The 27,548-nt window shown below is 40.2% G+C and overlaps 1 protein-coding gene across 6 annotated transcripts in view; it reads left to right on the top strand.

Annotated features, from left to right (window-relative positions):
• Positions 1-27,548, top strand: part of ksr2 (kinase suppressor of ras 2) — a 100,895-nt gene that overhangs the window by 61,353 nt on the left and 11,994 nt on the right. For 3 of the 6 annotated variants that reach the window (XM_079606220.1, XM_079606223.1, XM_079606224.1), the window contains 10 exons: positions 1,457-1,526; positions 3,648-3,731; positions 5,253-5,338; positions 6,790-6,899; positions 9,301-9,469; positions 11,676-11,717; positions 13,016-13,082; positions 15,773-15,821; positions 16,946-17,313; positions 20,151-20,247. In XM_079606220.1, coding sequence (XP_079462346.1) covers positions 1,457-1,526; positions 3,648-3,731; positions 5,253-5,338; positions 6,790-6,899; positions 9,301-9,469; positions 11,676-11,717; positions 13,016-13,082; positions 15,773-15,821; positions 16,946-17,313; positions 20,151-20,247 — 1,142 coding nt within the window. Of the gene's footprint in view, positions 1-1,456; positions 1,527-3,647; positions 3,732-5,252; positions 5,339-5,831; positions 5,850-6,789; positions 6,900-9,300; positions 9,470-11,675; positions 11,718-13,015; positions 13,083-15,772; positions 15,822-16,945; positions 17,314-20,150; positions 20,248-27,548 lie in introns of all 6 variants that reach the window. The other 3 variants (XM_079606219.1, XM_079606222.1, XM_079606221.1) reach the window with 2 other exon arrangements.

Here is a 27,548-nt window from a genome sequence, read left to right as displayed (position 1 = left end):
AGCGAGCATAGCCCAGAGTTCATATTGTAAAAGCACAATTTTCATGTTATCACTGTGAAGCTGCTTTGATACAATCTGTATTGTAAAAAAGCGCTATATAAATATAAATAAAGATGACTTGACTTGACTTGACTTGACTTGACTTGACTTGACTTGACTTGAGAATCAGTCTTTGTTTGCGTTAGCCCGATGCATAAACGTAACGTTTTTACACAAAAAAAAAAAAAAAATGCAGTTACGTTACTACGAGGTATTACTCTATTCTTTAACTCCGAAAACAACGACAAACACTTCACATATCTCAATACAATTGTCATTGAAGACCTAGAACCTAACCGGTGCTTACACAACAAACAAAATAATTATTAAGCATGATACATAAAACATAAAAGCAACAATTATTAATAACACTTACAAGTTGTGATACGGAGGAGGAAGCTGATGCAAATACACTTGGAACTGAACCTTCCTTCAATATCAGCCGGCTCGCGAATCCAAGTTTGATTGCATTTAAGTTGGTAAAGCAATCGTCTTCAAAATGGCGCGACCAAAGCACAAGGCTCGGACTATACTTCTGTGGTATAGCTGTATATATGAATTGTAGCCACTTAGTCTTCAAATGCTCCTCCTTGGGCAGATGAAAAAAGTTGGCTTTTGAGTCGCACTTCAGAACACAGCGTCTCGTCGCCATGATGTTTTCAAGTTTGCCTTGGAGCGCAATAAGTGGGCGTATCGTATTCAAATAACTTGACAAGTTGACGTCATCTAGTCAGAGAAAAAGCTTCGGTCTTCTAACGATTCATAAAAATGACTCAGAGTCGACTCTTACTTTTGAAAGACAATAACTTTATATACGGTCCACTTTCATATTTCAAACTTTGCAGGATGTTTTTGTTCACTTAGATCTATGTTACACACTACATGAAAGGTAAATTTCAAAATTCCATAATAGGTGCCCTTTAAAAATAGTAATGTTTCCAAACTCTATCTATCCATCTATCCATCTATCTATAGATGCTACATACAGTATCTGTAGCAAACATCTAACCTCAAATCAATTTAATTCCATATTAATGCGTCAAAATCCTTGGTAATCATAAACAACCTTTGTTAATCCAAGTAATAGTTCATTATTGATAATAAATGTATTTATTATTGAACATTTGTGTCTTTTATCATATTACTGTTGCCACGGTTTTGTTAGTTTTGTTTGTATTGTGGCTAAGAAAACCTCTTAACCATGGTAAAAGTCACTGTATGGCTTCTTGTAACTTATTGCTTTGTTTTACAACAATTTTGTAGCTCATCCAGTCAGGTTTGGGAACTGGAATTATAAAACCTTCTTTATGCGCTTTATGAAAGAGATTTCAAGGTTTATAACAGTCTTAGTGTTTTAATACATTGTAATCTGTGTTTACAAGCTTTAAATCTATTTTCTTGTGTTTATCTATTCTAGATACTCTGTCTGTTCCCCGCTGGTCCCCTCAGATACCTCGTAGAGACTTTGGCAACTCTATAAAACACAGGTGAGTTTTGTGCATGCATGAGTGTGTGGTAGTAGTTACAATATGTCAAGCCAATTAACTCATGTGGTTGTGCAGCTCCAGTCATGCCTGCTCAAATCTGACGACTCGATTACCCCAAGTACTACTGATCCCAAGTCAAACAAAGAGTCTGCGTTTGTGCTTATACCTCAAAACACTCAAGATTTTGTGATGCAAGTTATAGGGCCCTATTTTAACGATCTAAGCGCACGGCGCAAGTGCACTTAGGGCATGTGCGAATCTACTTCTGCTAGTTTAACGACGAGAAAAATGGTCTGAAAGGGTTGTCCCTGTTCTCTCAATTGAGTAATGGGTGTGTTTTGGCCGTAACGTGCAATAAACCAATCAGAGTCTCATCTCCCATTCCCTTTAAAAGCCAGTTGCGCTCGCGTCATGGTGGATTTGTTATTTACATGGCGGAATTTGCACACCTCGTTTTGAGACCAGCAGCCCATGGGCGAACAGATGGGCGCAAATGCATTTGCTATTTAAACAACGTGGCGCAGGATGTGAAAATGATAACTGCGTCGAGCTGAAACTAGCAAAAAACACTTGTCACGCCTGGCGCCGCATTGCGCCGGCTGTATGATAGGGTTTATAATGAGATCTTGCCATGGCTTAGCTATCAAAAGACATGCAAAGTTCACCAAGGCTAAAAAATGCCTTGTTTTTCACGTCACCTTTTCCTCATACTTTAGATTTAGGCTGCATTCCAAATGGGATAAATCTGCCTTCGAAGGGCACTTCGGTGTGAGAACAATCATGACCGCCATATTGAAGTCGTGTGTAGTCAAAACTGGCCCCTTCAGAGGTCCTGTTCCAAATGGCACACTTCATATGCACTGACAAATGTGACACCCATGGACTTCACGATCACGTGGCGGCTATTGCAAGTCCACAAGATCGTAGAGTGTCCCATTTGTCATAGTAGGATTCAGAAGGGTTCTCGCAAGTGTCCCCTTTGCAGCCGATATGCGCCTTCGATGTGCACTTTTGTCGAGGTCCACAGCAGACTTCTAACCAACAGTCAAAGCGCCGTTACGTCACGGAAGTGCGAACAAGACCGCAAGTGTTTAGGATGCCATTTGGGACAGGGCCAGAATCAAAGGGAATAGCTGATGGACACTCCACTCTCATGATTCTTTGCGCAGGAAAGCAGTGTACACATCTGTGCGACTACAGTGCCTCCTTAGTTGGCTCGGCAAGATGACGTAGAAGTTTTTTGGCCCCCCCCCTCACTCTGGAGGGTAAACCCTTGGAAGGGATTAGGCTCTATGCCCTTCAGAATGGAATGCAGGTGTGGAAATGAATGTCAACATAGATGGACAACTGCCACAGTTTCAAAACGCAAGCAGATAAACAGATCCAAAAAATTGAAACGCTCATGTCAACTTTAAACTGAGATGGCTACGGTGATGTGAGCTGCGTACTAAAGCCAGCCTCCTTTTTTATGAGACAGCACGGCTTCAATCTAATGAAGACACTTTGACACTGTCAGAACCCATTAGTCATATTCTATTAACTGTCAGCTTCTGTTCATATCAGAGAAATAGATTGGCAAATGCACAGTGACCCTTCAGAGGAACTCTATTGCAGGAGATCTGAATGGCCCTTTCATTGTGGAGAACAGCAAATGTGACCACATGTAAACAAAAAGAGATAGATATAGAAAAAATGAAGAAAAAATAGAGCGCTTGCTATACAATTCTGCTGAACAATCGCCAATGCATCCATATGGCCTTTGTACTCGCGTATATTTGTCAAGTGCGGATGCTCAGTTGAGTGCAAAGGAGATATTGAGAGATTACTATTAAATTACTCTGAATTGAGAATTACTGCCGAAGTGTCTATGTTTGGGCATATGCTGCACATATCTGTCTCTCGATGAAAAGGTTACTTGGCAAACGTGATCGCTGCAGTGACACATTCGCTCTTTTATCTGAAGAGTTTAGGAGTGGTTGTCAAAAGGTCAGAACCATCTGTCGATAGTTTGACAGCGAAGCAAAACAAACCCATATGGCCTCATGCATTTTAAAAATGGAGGAAATTAGATTCTAAAAAAGGGTCAGTAATGAATTGCGTCACTCGTTTGTGCTTCTGCAGGTTCTCCACAAAGTATTGGATGTCGCAGACGTGTATCGTGTGCGGAAAAGGAATGCTATTCGGCTTGAAATGCAAAAACTGCAAGTAAGTGCTCAGATGCCATAACAAAAAAAAAAATCATGCTTTTGTTAATCATAAGCATGACATAAACATTTGAAATTATGAGATACTAAGTCATAAGTCATTATGTGATAAAAAGTAGACATTTACCAAAATTGTAAGATACTAAGTCAATTATGTGATAAAAAGTAGAAAGTATGACATAAAATGTCAAAATTGAGAAGAAAAGTAAGAACTGAGACAAAATTCTGAATTATGACAAAAATGTTAAATGATGAGAAGTTATTATGGACAAAAAGTTATTATGACTTTTTATTTCATATATAGTTATAATTGATTTATGACTTTGATATAAATTGATTTATTGATCAATTTAAATGATTTATTAATCAATTTAAATGATTTATTAATTCACTTTTTATCTCATAATTCCAATTTTTTATGTCATATTTTCAACATTTAGTCTCATAATTTTGACCTTTCCTGTTATTTTTTTCTTATGTGGTAGAAATGGGTTTTCATATGTTTATGTATGATGAATTATTATTATTTGTGTTTAATTGTTCCAAAGGTGTCTGAAAATAATTCTAGACATTTATTAGTCTGTTCTTCACCTAAAAATGCTAGAAAATATATAATTGAACAACCATTTCATGTTTCCTAACCCCTTAGTGGCACCAAACAGCATCGCATTTGTTTTATTATAGCATAAATGGCTCAGCATATTATAAACCTGTGTTTGAGAAGCCTGTTACGATCATTAGCTAATTAGTATTAGATATGGCTTGGGCCTCCCTTTCAATGTAAGTATGTGACATTTTTTTCACCTGTTTTATTATCAGCTGAAATTTCACAAAGGGGAAATCCTCTGAATGATAGAATGGGCAAATATAAATCATAGACTGATATTGAAAACATAAGAAACCAGTAAGCAACCACCCAGATAAAAAAAAAAAAAAAAACATTTCCAAAGTGCTAAAATTCAAGCAATGGTTGTGATGAGTCTTGCATGTGCAAACACCACTTACGTTTTCTTGAAGATCAAAAGATAATAAAAATCAAGTCATTTTTGCAATTCTGTCTGGTGCTGCTTCTGATCTCTGCACATCATGTGTAGGCCATAAATGTATATACGGTACTCCACTATTTATTACCATCTCTTAAACCATATCTTACGATCATACAAATCTCTGAAAGGAAAATTCCTACCATTTCAGCTTTGTAAAGATGCGATTTGATGTTTTGGTTTTCATCAAAGCCTCTTTAGAAATTCAGGGCGAGACACTTTGTGCCTGCAGTAGTGTCAGTGGAACATTCAAATTGAGCATAATTATCATTATCATTAAAAGATTATTTGAATAAATTACTTGCCTAATAGTTTCCACTCTACCACCCTTGACTATGGCATCTTGTTACTAAGATACTTGCTGGCTTTTGACACCCTCCAAATGATGGCTGCATATTAAGTGTTTGTTTTGAATATTCATTGATTTGCTTTTACAAGAGCAAACTAATAAACATTTCTGTCATGCTTTCTTTTGTCAGATTGAAGTGCCACAACAAATGCACCAAAGAAGCACCGCCCTGTCATTTACTCATATACCACAGAGGAGGTAGGGAATCATTCAGAGGTATTTAAACTTTTATGTTTTCTTCTTCTTCTTTTTTGTTAACTCCATGAATGAATGCTAACATCCATTGTACTACACAAGGCAGGCCATTAATTATGGTTCAAATATAATTTCAGAAACCGCAATGTTCCTATACACAGCATGTTTCCAACCTCATAATTCCTTTATATTCAATTGAACATATTTAATTACAGGCTTTATCTGTATATAAAGAAAAGCATTGCATTTTGAAAATTGGTTCCCAAACAAGAGAATGTATTTAAAGGGAATAATTCTGGGAACAATGAAGAATGTTTTTTTTTAAAAGACTGTCATAGTTAGTGGCTTCACATCTGCTTTGCATTAATGTACTAAACAATTTGTCTTGTTCTCTGTGAAGCATTATGCTTAACCTTCAGTCTGCAACCTTCTTACCATTTGTCTCTTTCTTTTTCTCTCTCCAACTGTGTGCTGTTTTCACCACCTCATTTTCCCCTCATTTGTGATGTTGCAGATCAAGGAATATCTCAAGGTGAGGGAGCAGGTTTGTGCCCCTTTAGCACATTATTTCCTTTTTCATGCCTTCAGGTTTGTTTTGCCGATGTTTCAAGCGTTGTGTGAATATATATAAACTACCATTCAAAAGTTTGTCGTCTGTAAGATTTTTTTATGTTTTTGAAAGAAGTCTCTTCTGCTCACCAAGGCTGCATTTATCTGATCAAAATACAGTAATAATGTAAAAGATTATTCAAATGTTCTATTATAACATATTTATAAAATAGAATGTATTCCTGTGATGTCAAAGCTGAATTTTTAGCATCATTACTCCTGTCTTCAGTGTCACATGATCCTTCAGAAATCATTCTAATATGATGATTTACTGCTCAATGTTTTATTTTATTTTTTACTATTATCAATGTTAAAAACAGTTGCGTTGCTTAATATTTTTGTGGAAACTTTGATACATTTTTTTAGGATCCTTCTCGATCAAAAGAACAGCATTTATTTGATCTAGACATCTTTTATAACATTATAAATGCCTTTACTGTCATTTTTGATCATTTTTAATGTGTTCTCGCTGAATAAAGGTACTTATTTCTTTAAAGAAAAAAATCATACTGACCCCATTCTTTCGAGAGGTATTGTATATCAATATATTACAGTATATTAAAAAAAATTAATAGCATATGAAATGTTAACCCATTTTTAAAATACTTTCTACTATACTTTTAATCTTTTCTCTGCTGGAAAAAGTGAACAATGATATATATATGTTAATATATATACAATATATATATATGCCCTGGTCGTTGCTGTGATATTTCTGATATATACTGTACATAATACATGATTTAGTGGCTCTTCCATTAAAATGTGACAAGACTTTTCAGAGTTTTTCTGTTACCGTGACAACTGCCTCTTGTTACCGTGGATACTATGCTGTTTTCTCTCGCTCTCTCGCTCTCTTTTAGCTCGTCAGCTCGTCAGGACCGAGTCGGTACCATGTGACATAAACAACCCCCTCAGGTACTCAGACCTCCACATTAGCCAGACTCTCCCCAAGACCAACAAAATCAACAAGGTAAGAATAGTTACATACCATCACGTCTAAGCAAACACATCTCAACCCTGTTACATCCCTCCACTGTCAACATTATTACAAAACTATCTCGGGCAGATTGGCACTACATGTCCTTCCTGTAATTTCCAACACGTTTGCTTTTGCTTTTTATGAAAATAAGCCATTTTTGCAGACCAAGACCAAACAACCTTCCTGTTTTTTCCACACAACTGGTTTTCTTATATGTGTATTGGAAAACAAAGCACGACTAGATGAGCGTGACATTTTTAAGACAAGTCTATGTTTTAAAACGTGTCTTGAGAACCCCGCGTTCAATTCCATTCCATTGCGCTTTATTTAGCTGCTTTTAAATGCAAGAACACGTCCTCTGTCTGCGCTCTCCTGTGTGAAGGGAACTGACTTCATATCCAATAAAAATCACTTCAGAAAAAGCTGGGGAAAAAGAACTGCAAAAGAATATGCTGCTACAGTATGTGTACCTAATATATCTGTCAAAGCAATAACTGTGACAAAGTATAGTTCACTGCAAATGTAAAAAATGTTTAATAATATGAAACGTGTGAAAGTCTAAAAGTCAGCATGAAACGGAAGTTGCAGGAGTTTGTCTAACTGTAACAGCTTCTCGAACAAGAACAAATGTTGGGCGGGACTTCATTTTTTTCCATCAGGAATTGATTGGATGGTTGTGGTTTGCTATTGGTCGATCTCATGTGAGTGACAGGTTGTCCCGCCCTCACGCCAGTAAAAAAACACGTCATCAGAGATTAGAACAGATTTTGCTTCAAGAAGGAGGGGAAGCGATTTTGATTAAAGGGGTGGTTGAGTATGATTTCACTTTTCTAACTTTAGTTAGTGTTAGTTAACTAAAGTTAGTGACATCACCAAACCTAAAATGTACATAAACCCCGCCCCCGGGAACACGCAGTCCATGTTGAGAAGAGGAAAAGTTGTTGTATAAGAGTACATTTGTGAGTCAGCTCAAACTTTAGCATCCATCTTTTCACATGCAATAGAAAGTCACTCTGTGTGCATCTCACAACAGTTCCTATACGAGCGATTTATAGATTATCATGACAGAATATGCTAATTGAAGATAATTAACGCCACATCAGCAACATAAATTCATCAACTAACCATTCAGAGACGTCCTGTTGCATTCTACATGTTGTCACTTCTTCTTGAGTCTCTCCATCTTTGTCTGACTCCGTTTTAACATTAAAGACAGAACAGTTTCTTTAGTTTGTCTGCATGAGGTAATCGCAGCTGCTAACACACACATGAGCTCTTGAAACCCCGCCCTCTGCAGCAGCTCATTTGCATTTAAAGGGCCAGGCACAAAACTGTGCATTTTTGCAAACCCTCAAAAAGTGACAAATTTAACATGCTATATAAACATATCTGTGGGGTATTTTGTGCTAAAACTTAACACACACACTCTGGGGACATCAGAGATTTATTTTACATCTTGTGAAAAGGGCATTTTACCGACCCTTTAAAGATTGTGAGGGCACATGAATTAAAAAAGAATAATGTTGTGCATGGGTTAATAATTTATAATAAAAACAGCAATATTTAAAAAAAAAAGTTTTTTTTGTATCCACCTGCCATTTGTAACTTGAATGTGTGAGGATTCTGGTGTCATTCGTTTCCAGTCTTTTTACCTGTACAAAAACAGCCTTTATTGTCATAATCATAAACAAACTGGTTTGTTGCCAAATAGTTTTACCGTTTACTGTACTTTCTTATTCTTCTAGTTATCTACCTGTAGCGGTTAATAAATTGGAATTCTTGCAGAACGGTATCGTTTTCAAAAACTTGCATGTGGAAACTCTTTTTCAAAAGTTGTAAAAATGCATAAAAATGCAAATGTCATATTCAAAACGCATAAAATGTTTCAGTTTTTTAATGGCCCCTTACTCATAAAGGAATTGAGCTGCTGCGTCTGTGCACTTGAAGAACTTCCCTCTCCCATCAGTGCATTTTTAGGATGGTGGTCTCATGCTAATTTGCCCTGTTTAGTAAATCTGGCCTTTAATCACCAGAAATAGTATCCCAAAACCTGGCATAATGACTGGCATAGCATAGAGTTGGCTAGTGTCTTTTTCCTTTTGCTTTTTTGTTGTCTTATCAAATATACAGTACATGTCGCTCAGTCATGCTGGCTATTGATGTGTTCCTTTTTCCAACACAATGTTGGACAGTTTTTGTAATGCAGCACGACTCTCCAGTTTTCAGGCCACAGGAGATCAGGTCTGCAGCCGCCACACCACTGGTTTTTGATGAATATTTTACTGACCGTGAGAATGAAGCCAGGTTTACTGATGTCTGACCGTGCCAGTAATGAGCAGAGAGTAGGGAGTGTTTTTGTGTGTTACGAAAGGTCTGTCTCTCTCTGTTTCAGGACCACATCCCTGTGCCATATCAGCCCGACTCCAGCAGCAACCCCTCCTCCACCACCTCCTCCACCCCTTCATCTCCCGCTCCCCCTCTGCCGCCCAGCGCGACACCCCCGTCTCCTCTGCACCCGTCCCCGCAGAGCGCCAGGCAGCAGAAACAGTCCAACCTTACAGGTACCAACCCAAAACACAACACTATATTATACTTTCTTATTAGATGTAATGATTCATTTTGATCGTTCCCACTGAATTTAAAACAATTGCTTTTTTTATTCTATCATTACAAATTGTATCAGGATAATAATTTGAGTAAAAATATGTTGTTCACTTGACATCATAAATTGCTTATTTGATTAGTGATATAAAAATAGTGCAGAAATGTGTTAATTGTTAACATTTCTTAGTTATAATTTTTTTAAATCATAAAACCAAAACAATATTTCCTTATTTAAATTAGACAGCACGTTTACATGCACACCAATATGCTAATAACTTCCAAAAATCAGCTTATTGAAATAACCCCTTGTCCCGGTTTATATGCAAACCAATAACCCGGCAATGCAAGTAAACTGCGTTTACAAGACTTTATTATTTAATCAGGTTATTGCTGGGTAGTGATGTCAAACCTAGGGCTGGGTATCGTTCAAAATCTTTCGATCCGGTGCCAATTTCGATACCTCAGATTCGATACCGGTTTCTAACGATACTTTTTTCGATACCAATTTTATGAAATCCATTTTAACAAGATTACATAACATTTTTATTTGTTTGTGACAAAACTTTAATTTTTTATTTATTTAGTTTTATTTTTTCAGTTTGACTCATGCTCCTTAGCCAGTGCACAAAGGAACAAACATTTTTTTATAAAGCGCTCATGCTCACCAAAGCTGAATTTTTAAATAAAAAAATACAGTAAAACTTTAGTAATATTGTGAAATAGTATTACAATTTAAAATCTTATTTGAATATATTTCAAAATGTAATTTATTCCTGTGATGTCAAAGCTGAATTTTCAAAATCATTACTTCAGTGTCACATGACCCTTCAGAAATATGAAAACAGTTTGCTGCTTAATATTTTGGAAACTATGATACATTTTTTCATGATTCTTTGATGAATAAAAAAATCAAAAGAAAAGCATTTATTTAAAAACAAAATATTTTGTAACATTACACATGTTTTAATGTCACCTTTGATAACTTTAATGCATCCTTACTGAAAAGAAAAATCTGACTAACCAACACATTTTTGAACGGCCGTGTGCATTCAGTAGGTTATTATTTATTGCAATAGCTATAAACACTGTCCAATGATCAACAAGGTATCTCTTCATTTACCAGTCGAAGACGGAGCAACTTTCTGCTCTTATGTTTACTCCGTGCACTGTCAAGGTCTTTATCATGTTTGTCGTGGTACCGGTCTTTGCAGCAATTATTTTACCGCAAATACTGCATCGCGCGCTGTTGGCATCGAGCCTGGAGAAATGTTCCCACACTTTTGATCGACTTTTCCACATCTTTAAGGTATTATGTGTGTGTGTTCGCGTCTCATATGAATATGTGCGCGGAGAGTTTGTGTGTGTGTGCTCGCGTCTCATACAAGTATGCGTGTCGACTTTATGTGTGTGCATTTCATATGTATTTGTTTGAGTACTGACGTTGATGAGTTAACTCCTTAGGTATCGAAATCTGGAACCGAACAACATGTCATTTTTCGATACTCGATAGTATCGAGGCAATTCGGTCGTTACCTAAAAAGTATCGAGACTCGGTACCCAGCCCTAGTCAAACCACACCTAACCACTCGCACATCTGACTCTGAGTATTTCATGTTATGTCAGTTGTGATGTTAAATAAATTAATTGAAAAGCCAAGAGTATTCCAAAATGTCAGTGGGAAACCTACAGACTCATATTCTCCTCTCATGCAGTTACGGATGCACATTTTGACTGTACCACTCTTCATGAGATAACCACATTTTTATAATTTCTTGGGTCAAGAACGAGTCTGAGCTTGTGATATATTTCCTCCTTGCTAACTACATGGATCTGAATGCCAGTTTGGAGTTAGTTGTGGAGGATACACTTTTCGACCGTAGTCCGATAAAAGAAAACGGGTTAACGCATTTACATGACCATTGATGGCTTTTTAAGCATAAACGGGTTAAGAATTTGCATGTAAACGTGCTGATTGAATCCCAGATGTTTAGTGTGGTCTCAGACTTTTTGGACATTTCTGTATCCTAAAAGTCGGTATTTCTACATTCTCTTTTGTGATAAACTGTGGTGAATTTTGCAGAGCAATAACACACGCCAATAATCACCTGGGGGTTTGTTGAATTTGATTGAATTCTGTCTGCTTCTCTCCTGTGCTCCTCTCAGCATCTCATTTCTACAAATACAAGCAGCAGTTCATCTTCCCTGGTAAGTGTGTCATAATTGGTCATTACCCCTACCCATAATGCAGCGCGACATAGCGAGGCAAACTTTTTTGATGTCATTTTTATGCCATCTTTTCTTTGAGACGCAACAAACCCTCTCCCTCTGTCTCTCTTTCCTCTTCCCTCTTCTTGTCGTCTCTTAACCAGCAATGCTGTATTCTATAATGATGGTTCTTTTAAAGGCGAGGTCGGCTGATAAGTGCCTGTATTCTGTGGGAGGCACTCAGCTCGCTGCATGTTTTTGATGAGCGTGTGGAGGGAGGAAAGCCATGATGTTGTTGGTAGCCTGATAGTTTAGATGGTGGCTACTAATGGCAATTTAACTGGTTTAATCCAATGAAGAGAACACCTTCATTGTACCTTTAAGAAGGGAACATACGGCCAGTTTTATCCATTAGACAAAAAATATATTTTTTAAAGGAAAGTGTAAATGAGAATCAACTAGGGTTTCACCTTTCCTGACAATAAAGCAAAATATATTTGTCTGACAGTGTAATATGTTGCTTTCTTACCAAATAAATAAATCAATGCACATTCATTGTTGGCTTGAGTTGAGATTTTATTGGCAACAGTTCTTCTAACCCTAATTGATGGAGTGTGTAGCTTTCCATTTCTCAAACAAACAACTATGTAGGAAGACACATCATGGCCATATTCCAGGATGACAATGTCAAGATTCATCAGGCTCAGATTGTGAAAGAATGGTTGAGAGGGAGCATGAATAATCGTTGAGTCCAGACCTTACATTCATTGAAAGTCTTTGGGATGTGCTGGAGTTCTTGACTCTTGCATTGTCAATACAAGATCATGCCCTACAATGTTATGCACTTCTTGATGGAAAAAACATCACAACATTTATTTTATTTTATTTAACATTACAATTTTTGGTCATGATCTTGTATTGACAGTGCATGAGTCAAGCACTCTGTAAAGTCTCCTCCAGCACATCCCAAAGACTTTCAATTCTTAACATTACGAATGTCTTTACTGAGACTTTTGATCAGTTTAATGCATCGTTGTTGAATAAATGTATTATAAATCTTACTGACCCCAAGCATTTGACCGGTAGTAAGTCTTCAGGTGTTTGTGTAGTAAACACACTGAATCAGCTTTTGACTGTTGCAGTGTTAGTCAGAGAGTTAAATGTTGTCCTCAGCAGTACTCCTGCATGTTTCCATGAATTTATTCCTATATCAGTCTATAAAAATACTCTTTTACAAATGTCATTTTCTACTCTCATCTCTGCCTTGTGACTTATCTTTTAACTCTTTCTCTTTGTAGACGTGGCCCCTGAGGTTCCCACCAGGGCCCCTCAAGTCATTCTACACCCTGTTCTCTCTGAGCCTAGGTAAGTGTGTGCATGTGTGTTCATATGTGTGTGTGTGAGTTTATGTTGATTTGACATTTTAGGACGCATTTAAACACGATGACACCAGTCTGCCTATGTAGAGCGTTCCAAATCAGTCTGAGGCCGTAGACAGCTAGAGTAAAGTTGTGTCCTAAATGACACACTATACTATACACTATGCACATATATTGTTCACTATGTACTCAACCATGAAGTGTATTAATTTTATAAGCTTATTTAGTCATCCAACAACTGGGTGTAAAAGCCCCGCCCCTTCCGCTACGTAATTAAAGATACGACAGTTGAGTGGATAAAGTGCCCAACATTCCATACTTTATTTTTTCTGTTAATATTTAAAGTGCACTTTTTAGGGGGAATTTTACAGTGTGAATTCGGATGCACGTTCAGTGAAAATGCATATAAATCAAATATGTTGATTAATTATCTCTGTAACACTTTAGTTAATGATAGTTTTTGCATTAACTAACTACATTTGTTTTAAGTTTTCATTGTTAGTTCATGTTGGTCAATTGAATAATATTAACAGATTCAACTTTTGATTTTAATAATGTATTTAATATTTAATCTACCGGTATTTATTTTTTTAAATGATGCATTAGTAAATGTATTAAATAATGTAGGCTTTTAGTAAATGGTGAAATTAACATTAACTAAGATTAATAAATATATTTTTCATTGTTAGTTCATGTTAACTTATGTAGTTAACTAATGTTAATAAATAGAACCTTGTAAAGTGTTACCATTATCTTTTGTTAAGGCTGCTGTGGAAATTTAGGACATTTATTTAACCTAACAGTGTTCTCTGAAGGTCACATGTTAATCAGCTTCTGTTCATTCTGAATGCAAAATTAGTAGCATCAAATGTAGATACTGTATATTTTGTTATGTTGCTTTATTTCCCCTTTGGATAGAGGTCAAATACCATAAAATGTGGAATTATTATGATTTTTGTCACTTATAAAGACATGCCAAGACCATTTAACATTGTTTATTAATATACAAAAGTGTCTGAAATGTCATGTTCGGTCCTGTACTGTCTGTGTGCGTATTTAGAGCGATGCCCAGAGAAAGGCCACAGACATGTCAGACAGTTACGCCACGGCTTGTGTCTATTTATGGCAGATATGAGCATTTTAGATTACAGAATTATTAGAGCAAAAATATTTGTGGTGCAATAGTTGATGTGACTGAAGACAAGTCACATACACACACACACACATACTCTTTCGCCAAGCAAAGAGTGGGGCTTGAGTTCACGCTACAGTGATGATGTCAACCATATCTGAGTATGTTTTGGAAAACTCAAAGACCCATAAAGAAAAATTGCCTTTTTAATGAACTGAATCAAGATGCAATAGCTTCAGTTAAAATCAAATATATATATAAAAAACGGTATTTCAGTTTCTGTAGTGCTTTGACAGCAGTGTGTACTGCATTATGGGGTATCGTAACGCAGCTGAAATAAGTAGTTTGACATGGCTGTAGAGTGCAATTGTTTACAGGCATGTATGCATAAATGCCCTGACAGATCTTCCGGCACTGTCCTTCCATATTTTTCAACCCAAACAAGGGTCAAAGGCGTATTAACAAACACATTTCTTACCACAGACATGTATAAGGCAAGTCATCCAGACTGAATAAGGCCTTGAGATTTATGCAGTTTTAGACACTGAATCTCTTTTTTGTAAGTGGAAGATGATGATTATATGCTGTACTGGCTACTAAGGTCATGGACAAGTTTGAATCCTTATACATGTTTTATTCCAGGCACAAAAACGTCATGCTGCCTTCTAGGATACCTTGTTCAATAAAAAAAAAAAAAAAAAAAAAATATATATATATATATAGGCTATATATATTAAAATAAAATATATATTATATTAAATAAATAAATAAATATATACAATTAAATAAATAAATACAATTAAATAAATATATGAAATTAAATTAATTAAATTAAATTAAAATATTCAATTAAATTAATATATTCAATTAAATTAATATATTCAATTAAATTAAAAACCATTTAAATCAGCTCAAACTGATTGTACTGGGCAGGTTGGTTTGGTTTGCTGGTTTTTGCAGATGTGTCAGCTGGCCAGGCTGAATTGTATTCAAAAAGTGGTAATAGAAAATGGATTAGTCTTAATTAAAAATAGACAATTTTGCCTGGTATTTGTCTGTGATATTTAGGTTTATGGTGATTATAGAGTTATGCAGAGTCAAAACCCAGAAGACTAATTCACCATGGGTTCCCTCAAGAGTTTCCTATGGGGTTTTCAATTTATGAGTAAAACAAGGTCTGTGGTAAACATAACTTGTCGATACTTGAATGTTTTGTTCTTTGTAAACCCCATTATAAAACTACATAGGAAAATCTCAAGGGAACCAGTGTCGCATTAGTCTTCTGGGTTTGGAGGTTATGTGAGGTTTCGTCACAGTTAGGATGCTAACTGACTACGCTGTAGAGCCTGTGTGAACCACTTTTGTAGAAGCTAAAAATATGAAGATGAACAAGCAGAATTTTTGATGTGATCCTTTCAGATGGCCTAAAGTAAACAATGGATTTTAATTCGATTATAGGCCTTTGAAAATGAAACATTGGTTCGTTCTGCTGAGGTAAACGACCCTCCCTGTGCAAACACATTTTCTGTTTTCTCTTCACACAGCACCAAAGTGAGTCCCTTGCTACAAATTGAGGTTGAGCCAACATCTGATGTGAGTCATCCTGCTTCTATTGCAAATGTGTACAATCATATGCTAAAACCTGAGCACAAACACTCTTAAAAATAAAGGTTCTTTATTGGCATAGATGATTCCATGAAGAACCATTAAAATCCATGAAACTTTTCCATTGCACAAAAGGTTCATTACAGTGAAAAGGGGTCTTTGGATTATTAGAATGTTCTTTACTGTAGGAAAAAGGATATTTTAAGAAATGTTTACTGAAAGGTTCTTTGGGGAACCAAAAATGGTTCTTCTATTGCATTGCTGTGAAAATCCCCTTTTAGAACCTTTATTTTTAAAAGTTTTAAGATTCTATCCATCCGTTATTCTTTTTATATCTATCGCTCTATCATCTGTCTGTCTGTTAATCTGTTTTATAATCCATCCATCCATCCATCCATCCATCCATCCATCCATCATTCTTTATATCTGTCGCTCTATAATCTGTCTGTCTGTTAATCTGTTTTATAATCCATCCATCCATCCATCCATCCATCCATCCATCCATCCATCCATCCATCCATCTATCTATCTATCTATCTATCTATCTATCTATCTATCTATCTATCTATCTATCTATCTATCTATCTATCTATCTATCTATCTATCTATCTATCTATCCATCCATCCATTATTCTTTATATCTATCACTCTATCATCTGTCTGTTAATCCATCCATCGTTCTATCTATCACTATCATCTGTCTGTTAATCCATCCATCGTTCTATCTATTATTCTTTATATTTATCGCTCTATCATCTGCCTGTCTGTTAACTGTTAACCTGTCTCTCCATCCATCCTTCCATTATTCTTTATATCGATCACTCTATCATCTGTCTGTTAATCTGTTTTATAATCTTGTAATCCATCCATCCATCTATCTGCATTCTGCTTGTCTATCTATCTATCTATCTATCTATCATCTTTCTGTTAATCCATCCATCCATCCATCCATCCATCCATCCATCCATCCATCCATCCATCGTTCTATCTATTATTCTTTATATCTATCGCTCTATCATCTGCATGTCTGTTAATCATCCATCCGTCCATCCATACATCCCTTTTTCTCTCTGTCGTTTATTGTTGTGTTTATTGTTCCATTTATCTATCAGAACGAGGAAGGCAACGATGAGGCCGAGGGCTCAGCGGACGAGTTCGAGGAGATGAACCTTTCCCTCTTGTCCGCACGAAACTTCCCACGTAAGGCCAGCCAGACCAGCATCTTCCTGCAGGAGTGGGACATTCCCATGGAGCAGCTGGAGATCGGAGAGCTGATTGGGAAAGGCCGGTTTGGACAGGTCTATCATGGACGCTGGCACGGAGAAGTGGCCATACGACTAATTGACATTGAAAGAGACAATGAAGATCAGCTGAAAGCATTTAAAAGAGAGGTGATGGCATACAGGAACACGCGGCATGAAAACGTGGTCCTGTTCATGGGAGCGTGTATGAGACCCCCTCATCTGGCCATCATCACCAGGTAGGCTTGAACAGAATTTTGTGAGTGACAACAGCTCAATATTCCCGGGGCCTGACTATATCTTAGTGAGAAGTTAACTCACCTTTCCTGATCTTCTCTAATCAGCATGACCTCATAGCTTGCATTAGTTGCTGCTTTCAGCTTTATTCCAAACGACATGTCATTGGCCACACATGTAAATGTGAGTGGATGAATTTTTTCACTTCTCAGGATTCTCAGAAGACATGTCAGCATTGGTATTAGCTATTAAAAACAAGTGCTACTTTCGCATACTGTCTGAACAGGAGATGGCCAATATTATTTCCTTCCTCCTGCCACACAAATCGGTGTTTCCTGTTTGTTTGTTTGTTTGTCTGCTAGTATATACTGAGATGCATGGCCACGGCCAGTAAAAGATTAAAAGATTGCAACAGAGGATTTAAATTTTCTGTTCTTTTTCTATAATTGAAGTGTTATAAAAATTGTGATCCCATTGAAATTTCATAATTATCGTCTAGCCTAAGTAAATAAAAACAAGTTAAACAGTCAGTGATAAAATAACAACTAATTATAAGCAATAGGACAAAACTGCAATAGAACAAAGACACAAATGAAATAGATCTACTACATAAATTGTATAAAGTAATGAAATGTACAAAAACATGGCATATTCTTTACTGTGTAGCTTAAATATATATATTTTTTGTTACAAAAGTGATTCAGTCAGGAGCAGTGAGGGATTTTCTCTGATTTGTTTAACATTAATGACACAAACAGCAGCCGGTATATTAGGATGCTGTCACTTTAAGACCGATTGCATTGATCTAATATACTGATACACATGCGCTTTCAACTGTTTAAATTCACTGAAGACAAAAAATGACTGTGTTTACTAGGATGCAAGCAAAGATGGGCATTTTGCCACATAAGTGTGTGTATTTGATCGTTCAAGCCTAATAAGGCGACAAAAATAACTCAGTTCAGTACAATAACTGACAAACAATAAATAAATTATATATTAGCCAATATTTAAATGTACATCTGGCTTGGTCAGTATTTAGTAGTTCATTTCCAGTAAAAATTGCTAAACAAGAATCATTTCAGTTTATTGGCAAATAGTTTTCATTTGGCCAAACACTGGTAGACATTTATTAATGTCTAATCCTAACTAATTTTAGTGCACGATTTTGTGTATTACTATTAACAAAGACAAAAGTTATAATGATTTTATTCATAGTCCTTAATCAGAGCAAAGCAGGCCCAAACAAACAAATTGAGAAATAATTACTTGAAATGGGCTCTTTCTTAAAAATAAACATTGACATAAATATTGATTGGTTTTCTTAGCATTGTTATGAGTGATTATGCATTGATTGTTTTCCTTATTACCCCTGCAGTGTGGAATAAAAGTTAGGCTTTTGCTCAAAAATGCTGTGTGTACAACATAATTGCACCGGAATGTCAGAGCCTGTTATTATTTCGAAGAGTCTGTCTTGACATTATTAGTGTTAACAGCTGAAATCTGATGCACTCACAACATTTCCTTCGTGACGGCATATATACAGAGTTCAGCATTTGCATTTGTACGTCACATTTTTTGAACGGTCCCACACTGTAGAAGGCCAAAAGGCCAGAGTGATGCAAAATAAATGAGCGTCATACCCTGATGCCTTCATGAATATGTATAAAGGGAGGAAGAGGGCAGCCCGGGGAAAGATGCACACGTCTTCGTCAGGTGTCACAGCAGGAGCTCGGGTGTCTTTCTCGAGGTGAACTTCATGGCTCACTCAGCATCATTAGTGACAGCGCTCAAATCTGCGTGTGGGAATACAGAACAACATGTGGAATTATGAACACGTATCATTTCTGCGCTAACACATGTCTTATTATAATGCAGGTTGTAGGTTCAAACTCTGCAAGTGGTGATCCATGAGCTTTTGTCATTGTGACCTAGAGCGAAGTGTTCAACCACAGGGTGCTTGTCATGTGACCCTACCTTCATTTCCCATCATTCTCAGTGGCAGCACAAGAATGGAAATGGATCAAATACATAACATTGCATTTTGATTACTGCTTTCACAGGATGTTCTTCATCAACAAGCTAAATAACATTCCTCATTTATAATACATTGATAAAATACAATCATTCAATCGTTCAAAACGAACTTTGATGATGGCTTGAGAAAGCCTAGTAGTTTTCAAATCATACTATGCACTTTTCCAAAGTCTTGATTTTGTTTTTTGAGGTTTACTAGAATAGGTTTTCATACTTAAATGTACAAAACACACACATTATTTTCCCCATATTTGACATTGTGGGAGCACCTCTCTTCCCAGTCTGTCAGTAACAGTTTAGTTCCTGTCTCTATGAAGCCCCTCCTTCTGAAAAGCCCAATGCGCACTGATTGGTCAGCTGGACCAGTGTGTTGTGATTGGTCAACCGCTTCGAGCGTGCTTCGGAAATGTCACACCCCTAAACATAACCGCAAATGTCAAAACACTACTAACGTAACTGAACTTGGCCTCATCCCTTTATCTTACACATGCCTTGGGCAGGAATTATTTAAATGAGGAATATTGTGACGTGTTTGTCAAGTGAACAATTGAGTCGTTTCAGGGAGTTCAGAAACAGTGCTTACTGATATAAAGAATAACTCCCTCTGTGCTTTGTTTTGCAGACCTTTATCATGCTCAAACACACTAAAGAAAGAGGAAACTGTAAAAAAGATAAATTGGTCCTTTTTAAGTAGTAACCTAGAATTTTGAAGATATAGATAGATAGATCGTCTTCATGAAATTTGATGTTTGGTCACAGCTGATGTCTAATAAGTGTTTTTTGTTGTTTTTCTCTGTTGTAGCTTGTGTAAGGGCAGGACCCTCTACTCAGTGGTACGAGATGCAAAAGTTGTTCTCGACGTGAACAAGACTAGACAAATCGCACAAGAGATGGTGAAGGTAAGAGCTATGATGTGAAGACTGTTTGCTAAATGTCAGCTAAAATTGATTCAGCAGTCATTTAAAAAACAAAAAAACATGGTAGTTATGGAAAGATTTCATAATGTGCCTGTACATGTACTGTTCCTTTATATGTTAAGGATGTGGTTACATTTAGGGCTGGACGATTAAGACGAGACACTACAGGTGAATAGGGTACATTTTTTAACTAACAGAAATCACCATGAAACTTTCCAAGTTGATTACACCTACATTAAGATGAGAAATCTTTTTTTTTATTACCAGTTCTCTGTAATTTAATGTTTAAATATGCAAATTAGGCAATATCTAAGTAAATATGCGCTAATTTGCATATATTTAAAAAAACAAAATCTGAGTATTGGATAAAGCCAGGTTAAAAAAAATTGCATTGTGTTCACATATTAGATAGGAAAATTACAGAGGGATTTATGGATATCTACTTTTGTTATCCTTTAAATCAGAATATACTGTCAATAGCCTTAACAAATTGATTTTCGTCATGTTTTTTGGTATAAAATGTTATAGAAATCAGGCTATGAATAATATATTTACAAATCCCTCTGTAAATACCTTCATAATATAACTAGGTACAAGACTGGACAGTTTGGTGTATATAGGTGCTACTGAAGTAGAGATTTCGGACTTGGACTATGAGAGAAAAGTCATTTTGAGAAAACGGGCTTTAAATATTTATCATCAGCCAATGAGATTGCGCATTCAGCCCTTTTACTTTCACGATTGGTTGCTTATAAAAAGGAAATGACCATATTTGGATCCGACAGCATTGTACAGGAGAGAGACCTCTTTCTAACAGTGCATGTGATGACAGGGTGCAGACAGGCGGAGCAGTGGGATGATTTTTTTACGCCAAGTTTTGTTGAATTTATGAGAAATCTACAGACGCAAACAGACAAAGTGTAGTAAAATAAAGACCTAAATGTTTATTTCGGACTTTTTTTCACCACAAGTCTGAAAGAAGACATGTTATTGAAGACATATCTCAAAATTGACCAGTGAAAAGAAAACAATGTTTTTGCCTGCCGTTGTCTCGCCTTAATCAGAATAAAACCAAAATCTGGCTTATGGCTTATGGCACTGTTGTTTGGTACAAGCATGGATCGTTTTTTTTTTTTTTTTTTTTTTTTTTTTGTTTTTCGCTTATAATGTGCATTTGGGGAGGTGCTACAAACAAGCACAACAAACCTGGAGCTTTGTACCCCTTTTTTTAAATCACATTTTAAGTTGCAAGTTCTCTTACGTAGAGTTCTCTCGTACTGCGTCGAAGAACGCTACGGGAAAGATATTTCTTTGTCGAGATTGAAGCCTAAAATTAATCCTTAATTTTGTAATAATGTAAAACGCTTTTCTGAAGCATACAACCTAGGCGGAGCAATACAGCTCACCCATTGGCTGCTCTGCCAGAAAAGCACAGCCTATGCGAGGCCAGGACGCTGACCAATGAGGGCGCTTCGCGCCCTTCTGCGTCACCTCCCGCCCAAACAGGCGTGGCCTAGGCCTATAAATACGAGCATAGCTGTCTAACACGCCGATTTTCTAAAATTCAACGAAGCTGCACGCATCGCTGGATTGGATTCGAGCCGCCACAGCCGTTTGGAACAAGCACCTCAGCAGGACGCGCCTCTTACCTGAAGCCGCTGGTCTTCGCCGCCTTCAGCCGCCGTTCCCTGCTGCGCTTCTCCGGCATGGAATATCCTTTACATTATGTGTGTGTGTTTTGTGTGTGTGTTCGCCGTCGCAACACACAGTTTTTCCACCACTAAAAGAGCCGAGCGTCTTTTTCAAGATGCCTCGCACCTCCTGTGGCTCGTGTAGAGCCCCGCTCAGCGACAGGGACCACGTGCTGTGTTTCCTGCCTGTGAGTATCACGCAGCTTCAGCTCTCGTCGATGGCGGCTGCCATCGCTGTAATTTGATGCCTACGGTGACTCTGCGGACTCGCCTGGCGTTCATTTACTGAAGCTGCATCTTTTCCGCCTGCTGTAGTGCCGCGCCGTGAAAGCGCCGTGCTTAGCAGAGCCCGGAACCTCCCTTCACCACGAGGTGCTCGCCGCTGCTGCCGCCAGCTTCTCCGCCCGCTTCGCTGGACTCTATGATCGACGGACAAGGGCCGCTGTGTGCCGCCGCGTCCGTCATGAACGAGGAAGGTGAAGCCGCGTCTGTGGAGGAAGACTGCTTTTCTCTCCCGCTTCGGATGGGCGAGCTCCGAGGATCTCCCCTCCCCCGCCGCTTATGAGCGTCGACGGAGAAAGACCAGCATCGATGCGCTTACCGGCTGGATGGCTGTTTTTCTGCAGAGGAACGTACGTTACCGTCCTCACGACCCGCGCCCTTTTCTTCCTGAATTCACGAAGAAAGCGCGGAGTCCCGGAAAGCCCCGTCTTTAGCCAGGATGCGCACTTCTGCTTCGAGGGAAGCTACAGTGTTAAAATCCCGCCGCGGCCGGATTTCACTAAAATGTCTCGCTCGCACAGTCCCAACATACGCGACCGTGCCAGTGTATTTTGCAGTCACCAAATCAGCATCAATGCTCGTTTGCCTGCACACAAACGCCGTTTTCACGACGCCCCAGGTAAATCTGAAAATGTATTTTCTGGTGTCCCGGCCACGGCCGATGGTGTAATGTGTGTATCCGTAATGCCCACGACTCAGTGCCCATTCATACACACAAGCACAGCCCCACACAATACAGGGCTTGCACACATAAAATCGACTCAATGTCGATTGTGCACTATATGTAGTGAGCGTGCCCGCTTTCAAGTGCCCACAATCACTACAAGCTACATGTCAACATGGTTTCTACGGAGCTCGCACCGCGTGCTCTCTCTCTCTCTCTCTCAGCTGAGAGAGCTGAGCGCGCGCGCGGGCTGCCCGCTCGATAAGCGCGCCCCCGCATCACGCCATGTTACAGCACACGACTGCTCTCGTGTCGCCGCCATTTCGCGACCAGAGCCCGGTTTTTCAACCCGTGCAAGCACAGCCCCGTACAACACAGGGTCTGCACACATAAAAACGACTCAGGTCGTTTGTACTTTACATGTAGTGAGCGTGCCCACTGTCAAGTGCCCACAACCACTACACACTGCACGTTCCGCGGTTTTCTGTAAAAACGAAACCAACGGACGATCAGTCAGTTCACAAACACAGTATTCCCGGTGTTATAAATGTGCCCGCTACCACGCGCCCACATTTATTCACAAATATACGAGCCCTACGGGCAGCCCCGTTCAACACAGGGTTTGCACACTTAAAATCGACTCAGATCGATTGTGCTTTACATGTAGTAAGCGTGTCCACTGCCAAGTGCCCACAACCACTACACACTGCACGTTCCGCGGTTTCTGTATAAACGAAACTAACGAACGGTCAGTCAGTACACAAACACAGTGTCCCCGGTGTTATAAATGTGCCCGCCACCAAGCGCCCACGTTTATTCACAAGCATAACGAGCCCTACGGGACTCGTCCCGCGCGCTCTCTCTCGACACAGAGAGTCGAGCGCGCGCGGGACGCATACTGTGTTAAACATGTCCCCCGCCTCAGACGCCACGGCGTCCATGTTACAGCACACGGTTGCTCTCGTGTCGCCGCCATTTCGCGACCAGGGCCCAGATTACATTCAACCCCTAGTCACACGTGCACATGCATGGGAAAGACTTCCCGGGGTCTCAGAATGGGTGCTAGAGACTATAAAAAGAGGCTATTCGCTACAGTTTCATCGACGCCCTCCCCGTTTCACGGGAAAAGTCGAAACCACGGTAAAAACAGAAGTAGCACATCTACTTCGAGCCGAAATAGCGAAGCTATTGAGCAAAGGGGCCATAGAGCCTTTATCTCAAGCTCAGAGCGAAGGGGGTCTGTACAGCAGATATTTCCTGGTACCGAAGAAAGACGGGGGTCTCAGACCCATTTTAGATCTAAGGCGTCTGAACAAAACGCTAACAAAGCGGAAGTTCAGAATGCTCACGACCAGAAAAATCCTCGCGCAAATTCGCCGAGGAGACTGGTTTATGGCGATAGATCTGAAAGACGCGTATTTTCACATACAAATTGCGTCACGTCACAGGCGATTTTTGAGATTCGCCTTCGAGGGCCGGGCATATCAGTACACAGTCCTGCCATTCGGCCTGTCTCTAGCACCTCGTACATTTACAGTGTGCATGGACGCGGCGCTGGCACCCCTGAGACTCCGAGGCGTTCGAATTCTGAACTATTTGGACGATTGGCTGATTCTAGCTCAATCGCCGTCAGAACTCGCTCACCACAAGACACTAATACTCGATCACCTCGAGTGCTTAGGTCTGAGAGTCAATTGGGAGAAAAGTTCACTGTTTCCCAGTCAAAGGATCTCCTTTTTAGGACTGGATCTGAACTCACGGTCTATGACAGCACGCCTGTCATCACAGCACAGGCGAAATACCCTGCAAATGGCGAAATCCTTCCGCAGCGGCCACATAGTGCCGCTCAGGAGATTTGAGAAAATGCTGGGCCTCATGGCCTCAGCCTCTACAGTGCTGCAGTTGGGCCTGCTGCGCATGCGCCCACTACAGTTCTGGTTGAGAACGCGCGTACCGCGCCAAGCATGGTTACACGGTCGTTATCGCCTCAAGGTCACTCAGGAATGCATTTCAGCCCTGACACCATGGAGAGCGTCAGACTGGTACCGGTCAGGTGTAAGCCTGGGGACTTCCTCGAGCCTGAAGGTGGTGTCCACGGACGCGTCCACCTCAGGCTGGGGAGCACTGCTCGACGGCAGACCGCTCTTTGGCCAATGGGCAGAGCGAGCCAAACTACCGCACATAAACTGCCTGGAAATGATGGCGGTGGACTTTGCGCTGAGGCGCTTCTGTCCCCGGATAAAAGGACACCACGTCCTGGTCCGCTCGGACAACGTGTCAGTAGTAGCCTACATAAACCACCAGGGTGGCCTGAGGTCCCGAAACCTATTCAGGTTAGCGGAACGCATACTGGTGTGGGCCCAGCACAACCTGCGCTCGTTAAGAGCAATACACGTGCCAGGCCACTTGAACGTAGGCCCGGACAGACTCTCACGGAACAATGTTCCTACGGGAGAGTGGTCCCTACACACACAGACAGTGCGTCTGCTGTGGAAAAGGTTCGGCAGAGCGGAAATAGACCTGTTTGCAAACCAGGAAAACGCTCACTGCCCAGAATTCTTTTCGAAGAGCACGAACGCGCTGGCCAGAGTCTGGCCCCGCCGTCCGCTCTATGCTTTTCCTCCTGTCTCACTCCTGCCTCAAGTGCTGGAGCGTATCAAGGAGAGCGGATGCTCAGTACTACTGGTTGCTCCATACTGGACGAATCAGACCTGGTTCCCAGCTTTGATGCGACTGAAAAGTACTGCCCCGTGGCCGATTCCAGTGAGGAGAGACCTCCTCTCACAGGCCAAGGGCGCGATTCTGCATCCTCACCCCGAGCTTTGGTCCCTACACGTATGGGCCATAAACGGGTACCCGCTAACCTCCCAAGAGGAGTGTTAGACACGATCGAGCAAGCTAGGGCTCCGTCTACTAGACGGCTCTACGCTTCCAAATGGTCGGTGTTCTCTGGATGGTGTTCAGATCAAGGTCTGTCACCACTTCAGTGTGGAGAACCGGAGATTCTCTCCTTCTTGCAAGAGCTATTGGATAAGGGAAGAACCCCATCCACGCTCAAAGTCTATGTGGCTGCCATATCAGCGTTCGTTAATCCAACGCTTGGCCGTTCACTAGGCAGGAACGACCTGGTGGTCCGCTTCCTTAGAGGCGCCAGGAGGTTAAACCCTCCAAGGCCCCCCCTCAGTCCCCGTTTGGGACCTTTCTACAGTGTTGAACGCTATGAAAGGGGCCCCTTTCGAGCCTATTCACTCAGTTGACATGAAACACCTGTCTTTCAAGACCGTGTTTCTTTTGGCTCTCGCTTCAGTGAAGCGTGTGGGAGACTTGCAAGTGCTCTCAGTGAGAGCTTCTTGTATGGAGTTCGGGCCAAACGACTCTGTAGTCGTATTGAAACCGAAGCATGGGTACGTGCCTAAGTCCCTCAACACACCGTTCAGGGCTCAGGTCATCTCCCTGTCGGCCCTGCCGGCCTCAGAGGACGGAAATAGCTCCCTTTGCCCGGTCAGGGCATTAAGAGCTTACGTGTCCCGCTCCGCTGTTTTTCGACAGACGGAGCAGCTCTTTGTTTCGTTCAGCGGACGCTCCAAGGGGCGAGCCGCGACGAAACAGAGTCTGTCTCGATGGGTAGTGGACGCCATTGCGCTAGCCTACGCATCTAGAGGTTTGGAATGCCCTTTGGGCATCAGAGCACATTCCACGAGAGGCATGGCCTCTTCATGGGCTTGGTATAGCGGAATCTCGTTACAAGATATCTGTATGGCGGCAGGCTGGGCCTCCCCGTCTACATTTATTAGGTTCTATAACCTAGAGGTTCCTGCGTTGCAGGCTAAACTGCTCTCGGTCTAGAAGACTATGTATTAGTGTCCTGCCCCGCGCTGCGGCCCAGGTCACTTCAATGTTAATATGTATAAGTGTTCCTGCCCCGCGATGCGGCCCAGGTCACTTCAATGTTTAATGTGTATAAGTGTTTCCTGCCCCGCGCTGCGGCCCAGGTCACTTCAATGTTTAAGCATCACTCACTGACAATGTGTCCCATGAGCATGCTATTACCCCTCATATATATCTATATTTACATATATATGCTGTTATGCCTTAAGAGGCACTACTATAAAGGGATGATGCTAATTTAGCCGCTCTCCCTATACTTCTTGGGGTAGGCACTTGTATACCAGGGCGCGCGCGCCCTTAGGTGTCTGTGTCGGTCCAAGAGCACGCACGGCGTTTTACATGGGGTTCCCGTAGCGTTCTTCGACGCAGTACGAGAGAACTCTACGTAAGAGAACGTACTCGGTTACTAACGTAACCTCGGTTCTCTCTAGAAGAGGGAACGAGTACTGCGTCTCATGGCCGTGCGTGTCCGCGCTGCGTCGCTTCATTGACGAAAATCGGCGTGTTAGACAGCTATGCTCGTATTTATAGGCCTAGGCCACGCCTGTTTGGGCGGGAGGTGACGCAGAAGGGCGCGAAGCGCCCTCATTGGTCAGCGTCCTGGCCTCGCATAGGCTGTGCTTTTCTGGCAGAGCAGCCAATGGGTGAGCTGTATTGCTCCGCCTAGGTTGTATGCTTCAGAAAAGCGTTTTACATTATTACAAAATTAAGGATTAATTTTAGGCTTCAATCTCGACAAAGAAATATCTTTCCCGTAG

Source organism: Phoxinus phoxinus, assembly GCF_949152265.1.
Source record: "Phoxinus phoxinus genome assembly, chromosome: 3".
Taxonomy (NCBI): Eukaryota; Metazoa; Chordata; class Actinopteri; order Cypriniformes; family Leuciscidae; genus Phoxinus; species Phoxinus phoxinus.
The sequence above is the reverse complement of the archived record's forward strand: the minus strand, read 5'-3'. Positions and strand labels throughout refer to the sequence as shown.